This window comes from Haplochromis burtoni, unplaced genomic scaffold (genome assembly GCF_018398535.1).
Source record: "Haplochromis burtoni strain Fernald_Lab_line unplaced genomic scaffold, NCSU_Asbu1 Contig_111, whole genome shotgun sequence".
NCBI lineage: Eukaryota > Metazoa > Chordata > Actinopteri > Cichliformes > Cichlidae > Haplochromis > Haplochromis burtoni.
Window position 1 is genome coordinate 1,854,707 of NW_024582472.1, and position 15,373 is coordinate 1,870,079.

Genomic DNA, 15,373 nt, shown 5'->3' on the forward strand with positions numbered 1-15,373 from the left:
GTGTGTGTTTGAATCTACTCAGGTCAACAACCTGAACTGGCACCTGGGCTGTCTGGAGTGTTCAGTGTGCAGAGCGTCTCTGCGCCAACACAGCAGCTGCTACGTTAAAAACAAAGAAATCTACTGCAAGCTCGATTATTTCAGGTAAGAGCTCTGATGTTTTACAACGACTGTAGTTTTCCAAAGCTGCCTGTAAGAGTCTTATAAGATTTACTTAACATTTTAATATTTTTCTTAATATTTTCTTACTATTTTTTCTTAGAGCTTTGTCGACTGTTAAAAAAAATAAAAACTCCGATATGTAATTTGATAACAGTCACAGCACTGAAATGTGTTTATTTTTCTATAAGGCCCGAACTGAAACTTATTAATCATCAGTTATCGTTTATATGGGATTTATATTAAATTTGGCAATTATTGAAGAATGATGTATGATAATAAAATAAAATTTTGTGAGGTCGCTTTTTTGCCTGGTCGATGAAAATCATTCAGAAAAATTAATACGACGATTTAACTGAGAATATCCAAAAACGTGTATTATTAATGAACAACACGGGGCAATATTTCCTCTTTACGGAAAAGAATACACAAATGAAAAATGTTTATTTCACTAAAAGCATAATGCTGATACAGATTATTTATCTTGCCATTTTTAACAGTACCCGCCTGTCTTATCATATCAATAGAAATCTACACAGCCAGACTCGTTGGGCATCTACATATCTTCAATTATTTGGGGAAAAAATACAAAAAATAATCTTTTAAAATGCGGAAAGGCTGGAAAGTTTTCCCTAAATGTTTTACATTTAATCTTTCATTTAATAGAGTACAAAAAACTTGCCATAAAACATTATTGTGCTTATGTGATAAATTATTGCACCTAAATTAAATTAAGGTCTAGCTGTTTTTACAGCTCATTGATCTTTGCTCTCCAAGTTGATCTTTTGGTCTCACTATGATTTGGCTTCAAAGTCATAATTGGAAAAAAAAAAACAAAAAACCCCAGAATAAATTACCAGTAAAACAATGTTTTTAAAATAACTTCTTGTGTTTCTATCTGCTTACTCTCATGAAACCTAATGACCAAAAGCCTCCAGAGGAAAGAGCTTGATTACCAGCCGGCTGCCCTAAATGTCCCTTTCCATTTCAGTTAGTTTTGGCCTTTTGACTATTTGAAAATTTGATAGAAAACTGGCAAAATGTGCAAAATCAACAGTTTTACTGGCTAATTTTGTGGTTCTTTCTAATGGAAGCAGTGGCTATTACTTTAATTTGAACTTCTTTCTATTGACTTTTTTAAAAATTCAATCATCTTGAGATGTAGCAGTCCGTTGCCACTGCCTGCTCTCCCACATTCTCTTACCCAGCATCTCACACAAATCACTCAAAGATAAAGAGGACACTTATTATCTTACACTCACTTATTCTTCAGTCCAGTTACTATAAACCGTGTGACTCACAGAAATCTCTGCGTAGGACATTTAGTTTCCAGTAGTGGGAGGAATGCCTCCACCTTTCACTTTTCACGGTTCCAGTTTTCCAAAATCTCACTGGCTTTTCTTTCTGCACCAGAAATGTTCATACACTCAGTGAGATCATGTTGAATCACTGTTTTTGTCCCAGATTGTACCTTTCAGGCTAAATGCAGACTGTATTTGGTGGAGAAGCAATTTGTATTGTGTGTGCAATGTTTAATTACCCCAAACAGCGATGTTGGATCATGCTAAGATAAGTCATGTTCAAAACCTAAAGCTTTATTGAGAGCAGATGATGCAAGATCATATCAGTAATACAACTCCTCTGCACAGATGTTACACAAAACAGTAAAACTAATTATTTCATATTTTGCTGTTCTATTTAGTCCAACAGTTTTTTTAGTCTTTCTGTGTGTTAAAAAATTTAACAAATATATAATAGTTTGGTTGGACACCAGAATATCCCTTCTTGAACTCTGTAACCTGCAGCCAGCCTTCACCTGCTCGTGCCTTTCTTCTTCACAGTAGGTTCGGCACTAAGTGCGCCCAGTGTGGCCGACAGGTGTACGCCAGTGACTGGGTGCGAAGGGCTCGGGGCAGCGTGTACCACCTGGCCTGTTTCGCCTGTTTCTCCTGCAAGAGGCAGCTGTCGACCGGGGAGGAGTTCGGCCTGGTGGAGGGCAGGGTGCTCTGCCGCAGCCACTACGACATCATGCTGGACAATCTACGCAGAGCTGCAGAGAACGGTAACCCAACCAGTGAGAGTTAATCTCACAGACACCGAAGATGAATGTCTGAGGTTGGATTACCAGCTAAAAACTCTGGGGGGAAAGTACCTGTTAGTATTTAGGCACACTAGAAATGCAGATGTTTGATGACTGATGAATGGCAAAACTTTAATCATACACGATGTCCACGTGTGCAATTCTGAGGGATTTGTTTTTTGTTAATGAAACATTTTTGTGGTTTTTGACTGTTGGTCAAACACAACAACATATAAGAAGATTTTTATTCGTTCTGCACGGCTTAATGATGGACCTTTTCTGACTTTTTGTAAACTAAACAATCTGTAATTAGAGAGAAAAATCAGTCTTACTGATAGTTAGTCGTCAACGATCCGTTTGTGGAATAAGATCACACAGGTCTTTTGGAGTGTTAATGGGTCCAAACATCGTTAAGAATCGGGCTGCAAGACTGGAGAACCAACATAGCTGACACGCTGGTTCAGTGGTTCCGATTTCGAACATATTTGTCATTAATTAAATAATTTGGAGTAAACCGAGTGGGCTTTTGAGGCCCCTGTGCAGTTATGACTTCACTTGTTTTGTAACCCAGCCTTGGTTTAAGCCTCAGTAACAGAAGGAGTAGTTCAAGCTCTAAAGCTCTTCTACTTCAGTTGCTCTCAAGCTATTCAGCCCCTTTTAACAGTGATATAATGCAAATAATCAGTTGGAAGGAACGTTTTTCTTGATGTTTTTGGATTTTGGATGCACCATTTTAACTGGTGTAAAGTTTCCGAATTGCTTTTGCTTTACTTTGACTATCTAAATTCCCTCCTGTTAATTTGTTGGACTAAAATTAAGTTGCGAGGGTCTGAAAACAGAGCGAGTGTAGAGGTTAAGAGAGCCTGGAAAAAAGGAAGAGACTTTACATGAAAGACAAATAGAGGAATAATTCCTTCATTTCTCACTCTGCTGTGCTCTCAGTGATTCAAACGTATCCCATAGTGGTGTAAATACTTTGGATAGTGCGGCTGCTGGCAAGAAAACATTTTAATTATGTTACTGAGTAAATCTTCCATTTTGTGACACTGTAATAAGATTTTCTTTTCCTTTAACTCGCTTTGTGTAACTTTGCACTCTGATGACTGCATTTTAATTAGTGAATGATTACTGTGTCTATCTTAAGGCACAGGACTGACTCTGGAAGGAGCGCTACCTTCTGATCAGGACTGCCAACCAAAACCAGCCAAGAGGGCACGGACATCATTCACTGCAGAGCAGCTGCAGGTTAGCACCATTCTAATACGTGTGTGTCTACAGCACAGTGTTACTTGGCATTTCATGCCCTCTGTGTCTGGCTTTGTGTGTTTGCAGGTGATGCAGACTCAGTTTGCCCAGGACAACAACCCCGATGCTCAGACGCTGCAGAAACTGGCAGAAATGACGGGACTGAGCAGGCGAGTCATACAGGTAGGCAATGGTCAAATCTGGTGATACACTATATAGTTCAAGTTCTACTTTATATCAAACTAAAAAAAAAAGTTTTCGTGTAATATTAGCATGATCAGAAGGATGGTTTTTCTTTTTCAGGCTCCTGGAAACTGGTTATTAATCACACTTAATAACACAAAGTTGTGATTGTAACTTGATCTTTTGGGATCATAAGTTAAAGAAACTGAGGAATCAGGGTATAATATTATCTGTTTAGTATCCAGAGTTTTAAAAGGGTGATCCCATTACTCTTACATTAAAACTTCACATGCTAACAGACTCATACCTCGCAATGCTTTTCTTGCAATTTGCTCTGATGATGCTTTGTCTTATTATGATTTAATTTTCATCCAAACGTTTTTGATTTTAAGGGTTTCCAAAAGAAAAAGCAGACATCTTTGAGAAAGCTTTCCTTTCTTTTCACTGCTAGTGCTTTAAAAACATGACCCCTCTGGGAATGATTCCATTTCAACTCTAAGACCAATAAAACACAATTACAATTGTTGTACTTCACAGAGAAGCCAGTTTAAACACTAACACCATTAAGCTGCAGACTAAAACACTCACACATCAAACTGGAGTTATCACCTGGCTTAGGTGAAGAAACTAATGGGGTGCGGTGAGGGGAATCTGAACCCGGGACCTGCTCGGCGTTGTTGTAGTGTTTGATCATATCCACCTGCTTTTTGCACGATCACATTATCAGTAATATTTTTTACAGGTTTGGTTTCAGAACTGCCGGGCGCGACACAAAAAGCAGCCGCCTCAGAGCAGCTTCTCTCAAAGCGCTCCGCTGTCCAGGATGCCCCCGTCGCTGCCAGAAGATATCCACTATTCACCGTTCAGCAGCCCAGACCGACCACACCTGCTGGCCCTGCATGGCTACCTGGACAGTGAGTGTCAAGTCTTTAATCGTCTGCTAGTGCCATTTAATGCAGGGCCCTTTTTTCCACTGCTGGCAGGTGAACGTTCAGCTTTCAATGCTTAAATGTGACATTTTACCTCAATCTCTCTCTCTTATATCATAAACTATGCACAGGTGGAAGCCAATTTACTCAAGTCCAGCGCTTAAGTAGGAACTTGAAGCATGTAAGGAGGCTACTTCGTGCTTCCTTTAAGGAAGGAAAGTCATGAAAGATGTAATTATTTTACATGTGAAACAGATTGTGCATTAAAAATAGCAGTTTGCAGTGTTAAACCACCAGTAGTAGTTTAACAGTGATTATCATTAAATTATGTTGCATAGAGGAAGCTGTGTCATGTTATGGATCGATAATATTTGTGTCTCATTAAGTTCAGTTAACACTATTTTTAATGCAGGACTTAATTTGAACTATTACTTATTAGTGATTAGCGCAGTGATTAGTGCAGTGGATTGTTAAATGTGTCCATGTTTGATAAATAATAAGAATAAAAAGAAGAATATTTCTAGTGGTTTACGCAATCACCCACACACAAACAATTCCTGGTCTGAGACCTGGAGGAGACACAAATCACTCTGGGATCGTGCCAAATGAAATATGGGGAGCCATCCACTCTGGTGACCTCTTGTGAATAATGGCAAATTTCATGTTTGCAATATGAGTATTTACATGAGAGATAAACGGTGCTTTATTCTGGGGTGGAAGCTGAAAATTTCATAGAGTGTTGAAGCTCTAAGGGAAGCTTTAAAGTAATATGATGGAAACATTTGACTGCTAACATGGAAATTTGAAGGACTGTGAAGGAGGGATCCCCTGTCTGTTTCGTTTGTTTTTTCTCATCAGAATTTTGGTTTGATTTCTGGCAACAAAACAGAAAAATGTATTCATCAGACTTTCAGTCATTGCTGGTAAATTCCACTTGTGTTCATGGTACTTAAATGTTCACTGGAATCGCTTTGCACACAAGTTTTAAACTAGCTGAGCAAAAAACAAAACAAAACAAAACAAAAACAACTTTCTGTTCAAGCACCATGAAATAATATGTGGCTTAGAATATTGTTTAAACATTTGTACTAGAAAATAAGTTAAAAGAGAAAACTGTGCTAGTTTTTTAGCATTGTAAAGTAAAGAAAGTTTTTAGCCTGCACATCTTTGTGGTCACAAAGATTACTACATAAAAAATAACAAGGAGCCTAATTTCTTTCGTGTTCAACTGATTTTTAATATGTATTACTCTATTTGTGCACTGAACTTAAAGTGAATGTTAAAAAAACACTAGCTATAAATATTTGCACCCAAAACAGCTTCGCATTTTAAAACAATGACAGACTTAAATGTTTGTTTTGAGTAAAAATTAAAAAAAAATCTTTCTGATTTTGAAATTTCTTTATATTTGCATATGTAAAATAGAAAACAATAGCAATAATAAAGAAATAAAGTTTAGAAATAATAACATTTAGGAATGGTGATGTAAAAACTGGATGCCAAAACTCAAGTCTAGAAACATGTTGTTTACAAAAGTGTAGGTTGGGAGAAGAAAGCTATAAATAACTAATCACTCCTGGGAGGATTTTACAGTTTAAACATCCACCCACCTCATCTCCACCCAGTCCAGGTTCTTCAGACTGACCACAGGACAAATTTGCTGGTGGGTGGAAGTTATTTGTGAACAGCTTGTGCAGAACGTTGCTGGTGACAATACCAGCAACATTCACTGTACACTATGTAGGTATCAGCAAGTATTTCATAGGTACAGATTACATCTAGTGAAGTTACACTTTTATAAAAATGCTGTAATAGTACAAGGTGTGCTTTATAGGTTTTAACACCCTATATGGGAATATTTTGTGATTTTGAAATATTCACATTCACTCTGAGCCTTCTTCTCTGTGGTTTATCTCATTATTTTGATGCTTTAAGTATTTATGTTAGTCATCAGTAGCATATTTCTTCATCTTAATTATAATAACGTGGTCCTGTTGCTTGCCAAGCTCATGTTGTTTCTCTTTCTTTGTGCAGCTCATCCCTTCTCTGTCCTCGCTGCTCCGGGCCACTTGACCCACCCGTCCATCTCTTTACCACAGCTTCCCATCAGCCGCTGACTTGCTGTGTCTACTTTTCCACCGTCGACACTCTGATGATGTTGTGGAGGGAAAAAAATCCTTTGGGACGCCCTGTCAGCAATTTGCTCCGTTTGGAAGTCAAGTCCTCGGGTGACGGCAGGACCGCGTTTTTTAATCAGTCGGGTTTTTCATTGTGAGACTGCTGAGTAAACTGTGGTGAAGCCTTCAGGCTAACACAGGAGTAACTTTTTAATTTTGTCTTGTTTTTTTTTTTTATATAATGCAGAAGACCACTTTTATTTTATTTTCCTTTTTTTTCCACGGGACATGAAACATTGCATCAAGTTGGAAATGGTTTTCACTTTCAAACAAGATATTTTAATTGCTCCAACATGAGCTTAAAGAAAAGAAGAAAAGAGGAGTGGTTGTAGCAGTGTTACAGTAAAACCTCAGCATTTTTCTTTTTTACATTTTGTACTGGTGATGAGCACATTTGCAGCTTTATTGTTGTTTGTTGTTGTATTGTTGTCAGAAAATGGAAACTCTTATTTATTCAGAGCAAAACTTCACTTTTAAAAACGCACTTTTGAATGTGTCTTGAAATGGAAAAATTCAGTTACTGTACATTGTAAATACGGTCATGGTTTAATAAAATGTATCAGATCCCTTATGAAGGTTTTAGTGTTTGAATAATAGACAATCAGGCTGACTTGAAGAGCAAGGAGTAAAGTGTTTATACGTGTGTGTGTGTGTGTGTGTGTGTGTGTGTGTGTGTGTGTGTGTGTGTGTGTGTGTGGTTGAAAATGCAACAGCTTCTCGAAGATGGAGTAGAAAAATGTGATATTGTATGAGGACACTATTTTTACACTCAAAACCACTAAATCTAAAGGTCACCTGTCAGAGGCTAAGTACCTAAAGTAACCTGTTATTAAGAGCAATATCCCACGACAAACCTGCACATCATCTCCAATTTACATGCTGTACTTTACAGGAATTGTGATCAATCCCACTGCGAAAACGATTATAACCGTTTTCACTCAAAGCGTGGCCATCGATTGGGCAGTTTGTCGGCTTTTATGAGCTCTTCTAGCACAGATTATCTACAGCTGTTATACTGATTGACAGCACTTAAGGTGCCGTGATTGGCAAAGAGTGAATGGGATACTTCGAGCTAAAGCATATCGTTACATGTGTATTTTTCGAAACCGGATCAATGTGGGGGCTTTTTAACAGCAAATTCAAGAGTGCGGCACCTGTGCAATTTCACGTTCCTGCTAAGGAAGACCCCTGTCAGGTTCTGTAGAGTTTAGCAAACCACATAAGAGATCACATGTGTGACCATGTGACCAGTATACAGTTAAAAAGAATAGGGTGCGTATTGATTTACTCGAGATTTTTTTATTATATTAAACCAGTTTTCTGATGTGGTTTATAGATACAGATATATTTAGGATGGCATTAGCACGTTTTCAGATAAGTAGCAAGTTTTGAAGACCTACAGAAATTGAGCTAGCTGTTTACAACCAAAGTGAAAAGCTATTTTCTGTGCATAAAGAATGATCCATTTAAAGGACAAATGCACAGTAAATAACTGTTTATTTTGATTCCTAGTTTGCATTTTATCTCATGAAATGAAATAGCTATTTGCACAAAAATCCAGAAACACCGGGATCAGTGAACTGACATACTTTCCATTGACGGTAGTCTTCCTCCTGTTGCTTGTAAAAAAGAAGCAGGAAAGTCCATTTGAGCCCCTGCTGCCTTTAAGCAGACAGCAGATAAACACACACACAATGGTTCATTTATACTCCTCAGAGATTTAATTAAAGAACTCCATATGTTGGCTGGGCCAGGTGTGTTTGAGTGTCTATTTAGGTTGATTTTAATGTATATATGAGTGCTGTATTATCTCAGCGCTCTTGTTCTTTCCTAAACTTTGCGCTTAAATCAAACTTTCCTCTAATCAATCGCTTCCAATCAATTCAATCCAGAAGGAAACCTTTTCACTGACACGACGCTGCTCCTTGTGAAATCTCAGAACAAAAGCTGTCTTCATGCTGAGCAGAGATGATTATCAGGCTGACACAGCTTGGGCCACCTGCCAGCACTACACTGTAAAAACGCACATTTCTTCCCCTCTCAGACGCAAACGCTTAAGGCAGCGTTTAGGCATGTCTCTCTCCATGCCAAGCATCCCCGAACGCTAAAGTCGACCCATTTTTGTCATGCTGTCATGCGTCCGCCTCTGTGATTGGCAGCCTCAAGTGGTTGCAGATGAAAGCGGGCCCCCCATGCTAATGAATAGGCCCCTGATTGCAGAGCTGCTCGCTCGCTGAATTACAGCGTCGGCCGCCTAATGAGCAGATACACTGCAGTGCCCCTCGTCTCCACGTATTCACATTTCTCTCCTTCACGCTGATGAGCGCTCCCCTGCGCAACAGTCAACAAAACCTCTGTGGAAGATTGCAACATGAGCCATCTTCATCAGCACCCTCCTCCTCCTCTAGTTTTTTTTTTATCAGACTGCCATATGCTGGCAGGGTCTTTTTTTGTGTGTGTTATTTTTCCTGCTTCACTAGATTATATTATTTGATTGCACTGAAGATGTTATACAAAGTAACTGAAAGGCTGATGAACATGATAATAGCTCAGTTCAGTTTAAATAAAGAAGCTAGATGTTTTGTGTTTTTTCTTACTTCAGTGGTCTACAGTCAAATGCATTACAAATAAATGTAGTCAAACTTTGCTAATTTTACAAGAAACTAAAAATGATGCTTAAAATTGTTGGTTGGCTCTGGTTTCATGACATGCACCTAAGTCAGTGAGTCAGTTCTTAATTGAAACCAGAAAAAACTCAAATACATTTTGACCACTGAAATTTGGCCAAAAAATTGCCAGCATAAGTCAAGGTAATTTTCATTTAATCATTCTTCCTTAACTATTTATTCAATTTCAATAAAACTCTATGAAGTATAAAACTGCATTTTCAAATTTCAACATTTATCTCTACTTTTGACCTTTTGACCTCCTCTTTGACCCTGGATCTGACTGGGAAGTTCCATGGTTTTTTTTTAAGCATAAATATCCCACTTTTAATAGTTCTCATTGAATGTACAAAACCTGAACCAATGAAATTGTACACTTACTGGCCACTTCATTAGGTACAGTAGTAGTACCTAATACCACAGTAATATGTCTCTTTTAGTGCTGTTCAACCGTTCGCTACAGCAAATATGACCTGCTGAAGTTCAAACTGAACATCAGAATGGGGATCAAAGGTTATTTATTTAATTTGGACGTGGGATGGTTGTTTATGCAAGGTGGGCAGGTCTGAGCATTTCAGAGTGTGCTGATTAACTGGGATTTTCCTGCACACCCATCTCTAGGTTTTGCAAATAATGGTCTGAAAAAGAGAAAATATCCCATGAGTAGAAGTTCTTTGGGGGAAAATTATGCCAGAGGAGAGAGTGGGAAGGCCTGGCTGCTTTAAACTGATAGGAAGGCACAGTAACTCAAATAACCACTGGTCACATGCACGGTATGCAGAAGTGCATAAACAACACATCAAACCCTGAGGCAGATGGGCTGCAGCAGCAAAAAAAAAAAAAAAAAACATACCTAGATCCACTCTTGTCTGCCAAGTACAGAAAACTGAGGGTGCAATATAGTTGCATCAAAACTGAACAATACAAGAAAATCATTGCCTGATCAAATCAGTCTCACTTTCTGCAGTGACATCGTAAGGTCAGTTTTGGCATAAACAATATGAAAGCACGGTATCAGTGGTTCAGGATGCTGGTGGTTTTTCATGCCACACTTTAGGTCTTTTAGTATCAACTAAGCTTGTTTAAATGATTTCCTGACCACGCCTATACCTTTGTAATTAGTGTACCCACTTCTGATGGCTGCTTCCAGCAGGATAACGCATCATATCACAAAGCCCAAATCATCTAAAACTGGTTTCTCATGTCACTGAGTTAATTGTGCTCAACCACCAGAGTCAAACTCAATCGAGTAGAGCACCTTTGGTATGTGGTGGAATGGGAAATTCATATACACCCAACCAAATGCAGCAGCTGTGTGAGGAATCTTTCCAGCACTCTCTTGAATCTGTGGCATGAAGAACTAATGCAGTTGAAGGGAACAGGGGGTCCAACATTGTACTAGTAAAGTGTCCCTAATGAAGTTCCCGCTGAGTAAACCAATACTTGGTTGTGGAGACATCCGTGTGCATACATGAAACAGAGTGATGAAACTAACACATCTATTCAGTAATGTTCTGGGTAAAACTGAAACTGACATTTCTCCATGTCAGAGCATCCAAACTTGACAAAACCTCTTGATGTAGCCTGGCAGATCAGGCTCTAAACAAATTCAGTACAGTTTTGTTCAGCTGTCTTTTGATTTACTGCTATTTGCTAAGCCTTGTGTATCAGTTTGTAAAAACATGGAAGAAAAATGTACCCAAAGGTTTATTAGGGTCTTCTTTGCTTCTTTGAACCCTTGTCCTTAGTTACACATAAATGCAGATTCTCTGCTTAAGTTGTTCAGTCATGTATCCCTAATATCTTTATTAATGTTTTTTTTCTGTTCTTCGTGTACTTAGTCATGTAATTATTAACTCAATCCCAGAAGAAGGACATTTTTTCCAGTCATAGTTACTATGAGCAAGGAGTGTTTTTTTCTGATGTCCCTTATTCTGGAAGACAATTATTTTTTCCCACAGAAAGTCTTCTGTGACTCACAGTTGATGTCTATCTACAGCTTGGAGCAGCACGAGACTCTCCCAGTTAAAACATCAGCTAAGCATATTAAAAGATCATTCTGGTGTATTTCAATCAGATGTATTTCCCATTAAGGCTGCTACTTTGGCTCTAAAAGTAATTCTAACTTTGCTTCTCCTTCTCCACCATTCAGATCAGGGGTACTGAGGAGCTGCAAGACAGGGCATCACAGCTTTGAGCTTTCATTATGTTCTTGATTCTTACATGAAGCATTTTTAAAACCTTTGTTTTTAATTTTGACTCAGTATAAGTTAAATTCCTTACTTGCAAACATCTTACAAGACTCTTGACTATGCTGACATAATAAAATCAGACTGTATCAACTGCGAATTTAATGTAAATGATGATTCCCAGTGTTCACATCTTACATGATAGGAATCTCCAGGTCCACCACGTCCCAAAGGTGACCAGATTGAGATGTGCTGGAAGGAAACATAAGAAGACAGATACACTGTGGTCATAAAGAGCTGGACATAACAGCAACAACACTCAACTAGGCTGGACAGTTTAATTAAATGATGCTCAATAGGTACCAAGAGGTTCAAAAAGTTCCAAGTAAATACCCCCTCCACGAATGCTTCCACATCCCTCACATGCTTTCATTTTGTTAACGCTGAGCGACTATCTGGATGTTACAGCAAACGTAAGACTCTCCAGAACATGTGTTTTTCCAATCGTCTATTGTCCAATTTTGTTAAGCCCCAGTGAATAGCTTCAGTTTCCTGTTATTAGCTGACAAGAGTGGCACATACTGTGGTTTTCTGCTGCTGCAGCCGATCTGCTTCAAGGTTTGTTTGGAGATGCTGTTCTTCATGTCTCTTTTGTAACAAGTGGTTATTCAATTTAATGTTTCCTTCTACAACTGGAAGATTGACTGGTGATTGACTGATTTATGTCAACTAGCCTTTGCTATGCTAAAATGTAGCCTTTCTTACATTTTAGCATAAGAAGCTTCAAATTAAGTTTTTATTATTTTGACAGTTTACTTTATTTATATAGCAATTATCATGTTTAAACTTTCCTTTTAAGCTAATGTTAGCTTAAGCAGCTAATCAGCTATAATTGAAAAGATACTTCATCATGTGACTTTTTTTGTATTTATTTATTTTCAGTTATGCATTATGTTAGGTTTTTTGTTATATTTTTTATATAATAACAGTTTATATTCTTATTATTTTATTATCAGTTTTGTCAATAACGTTACAAGGAAAACAGGTTTGGTAGCTACTCCGCTGCTAGCTACATTTATTGCAAAGTTTCAGTTGTAAACCTATTGATACTGCTCAGCCTTAGCATAGTTGGGTGTTATCAAAAGTGTTGCAGAGTGTCTAAGAGCCCCAATATCTTTTAAAGATTGAAACTTATGATCACCTTTTAGATTAGATTAGCTTTCATTACCTGCAACCAGGGCTGCTATGGCGGGGAAAAAAATATAAGAATTTAAAAATTTGAAAACATTTTACAGGCCTTTCTAGAACCTAGATCTGGTTATAATAACCTTCTCTTTCTTTCTTTTCTTTTCTTTTCTCATCTTTTGCAGTCCTCCAGCTGTCAGCCAAACAGCAATGACTTTGCTAATTTCCTTCCAAAAAACAGGTGTTTATTTGCAGAGGCCTCACTTGTAAATGTAATGTCATCAACCATCAACAATTTCATCTTTTTTTATTCTAAGACTCTAAATGTGTACCTCAAAAGTGGATTATTTGAGGCTTCAGAGCTAGACCACGTCGACAAACAGCATGATGGTTAACACTACACGAGTGAGCATTTTTAGGTGAAATGTCCTTTCTTTAGGAAAACTGGACCACAGTGAATTTACTTTATGGCTTAGAGTGTTTTGTTTAAATATAGATACTGCACAGCCCTACCATTTAACCCTGGCTATAAAAGCACTGCACAACTGTATTTGGTATCGTGTTTCCAAACAAAGTCAAAACAAAGCAACAGGAATTTATTTGACTCTGGATTTTGGGCCGTTGCATAGTGCGCTGTAGAAAGTCATAGAAATAAACAAAGAACCTTTTTTTGTGTGTGTAAACGATAACTCTTACAGTAGCACATGAGAGCAGGGGCCCTGACGAAAGGCAAGGAAATAGCTGAAACTTATGATTCACTTCACCCAGGCTGACGGCCAACCACGCACCATGCAAAAATAAACATAGGACTCCACAGCAGGTTCCCAGATAGTGTTTACTTTGGGGAAATGACAACTGGTTTTGAAACATCACTGCACTTAAGTTTGATTTATAAGAAGCTGGAGCAGATTCTGAATCAATCTACTGAGACTGATAAGCCTAGGTGTATAAGCCTGCACTAAAGCACACCTGAAGGCTGAGAATGCTGTTGAATTACTACATTTCACCCTCTCAGATGGAGACTAGCTTAAATCAAATGATTCTGTATATCATGTAGCTTCCTCCATTTCCACAGGTTCACAGACACATTCAGAAATTTCAAATTCTCCTATAATTCAGTCCTGGACAAATATTAAATACATAAAGTAAAGCAGAAGTCACTTTAGTGTATTACAATAAAGATCTAAATGTTTTTAATCTCTGCACAACCATTTCCATGTCAGTTATGTGGCGTATGGCTGCTAATGATGGCTGTTTAAAAGTTGTTAGAGCAGTGATTCCCCAAGTGTGGTCTGTCGGCCCCTTGTGGGCGATGAAGGTACTGCACTTTAAAATTACAGATTATTGTTTTAATGGAGATTCCCAAATAAGTGAATTGATAAAAACACAAAGAAGAAAGTGCTTCATTTTCAGCTCAGACGTGATCAGAGAAAGGTTTTGTTGGATACCATGAAATTTTCAGACTTTAAAATGGGCCACACACACTCTCAGGTAGGCCTTCTTGGAATTTTGCTAGTTAGTCTTGAAGGCCTCTTGAAGAAGAAGCTTTTTTATGTCGACTGCTTTTTGTTCCGTTTTCTGTCAAGCTGATCCTACACTGCTTCAGGGATGTTGCGCTCTGGGCTCTGGGGACGCTGATCTATGACTGACAGTATTGCCACCAGCACGGCTTTTACTGCGTTACTAGCGTGTTTGGGAAAAACGAAAGTATGCTGATCAGATTATTCATAATTCCATTAAATTTGACAAGATCCTCCAACACCACTGTCTGAAATACAGACCCAACCCCATGACAGAGGCTAGCTCACAGATGGCTTTAGACACTCCCCTGACCTGGACTGGACCTATGTCAGGGATTTGCTGTATTTCTCCCAATATTTCTCAAGGAAAGGACTTTTAGATGCTTTTCATCTGCTGTAGATAGCGTTTTTGAAGCCTACAACCTCCATTTGTCATATTTACTTAATTTTTCAAGGAGACACTGAACATGCTGAGATATCCTTAGAATACTTAAAGTTATCCTCAAGTTGTCTGTTGTGTGTAGACACATCACTGGTTCATCCCTTGAGTTATAGGTTCCCTTTTTGTGCTTGAATGATTTATAAATCATTTCTAAGTAACTTAAACATAATTCCCCTGAAAATGGTCAAATACAAAGACTGGACTGAAAAATGAGTGAACAAGCAGCCGGTGCCTTTCAGAAAGCCTAGAGACCTACAGCTCAAGACCGCTTTAAAAAATTACAAGAACGTTTGGGTCATAAAGAAATCAGGAGTAGCTCAAGGGTTTTGCACTTTATTGGAATATAAATCTTTATTTCTATATAACGTTTCATTTTCATACCATGTCTCTTCATAATTCAAGTAACTTGTGTCTGAAAATTTGAGCTTTAAAAATACTTAAGTTCTCTGCTGTAGTATGTGTCTTAAGCCACATGATGTCGCTGTATCCTTGCTATGTCTTCCTTTCGTGCTTGTGAGAATCAGTTTTATGGCTTTTCCCCTTTGACTAAGGAACAAAGATCCCACACATACATCAGAAAAATGTAACGAATATCAGC

General features: G+C 38.2%; 1 protein-coding gene across 4 annotated transcripts in view; it reads left to right on the top strand.

The window, feature by feature from the left end:
- The window catches only part of lhx6b (LIM homeobox 6b), a 9,533-nt gene extending 2,189 nt beyond the window's left edge, over positions 1 to 7,344 (top strand). For 3 of the 4 annotated variants that reach the window (XM_005928825.3, XM_042223453.1, XM_042223451.1), the window contains 6 exons: positions 23 to 144; positions 2,001 to 2,221; positions 3,384 to 3,484; positions 3,572 to 3,667; positions 4,410 to 4,581; positions 6,631 to 7,344. In XM_005928825.3, coding sequence (XP_005928887.1) covers positions 23 to 144; positions 2,001 to 2,221; positions 3,384 to 3,484; positions 3,572 to 3,667; positions 4,410 to 4,581; positions 6,631 to 6,713 — 795 coding nt within the window. In that variant the 3' untranslated portion in view covers positions 6,714 to 7,344. The remainder of the gene's footprint in view (positions 1 to 22; positions 145 to 2,000; positions 2,222 to 3,383; positions 3,485 to 3,571; positions 3,668 to 4,409; positions 4,582 to 6,630) is intronic. The other variant, XM_042223452.1, reaches the window with a different exon arrangement.
- Positions 7,345 to 15,373: the final 8,029 nt, after the last annotated feature.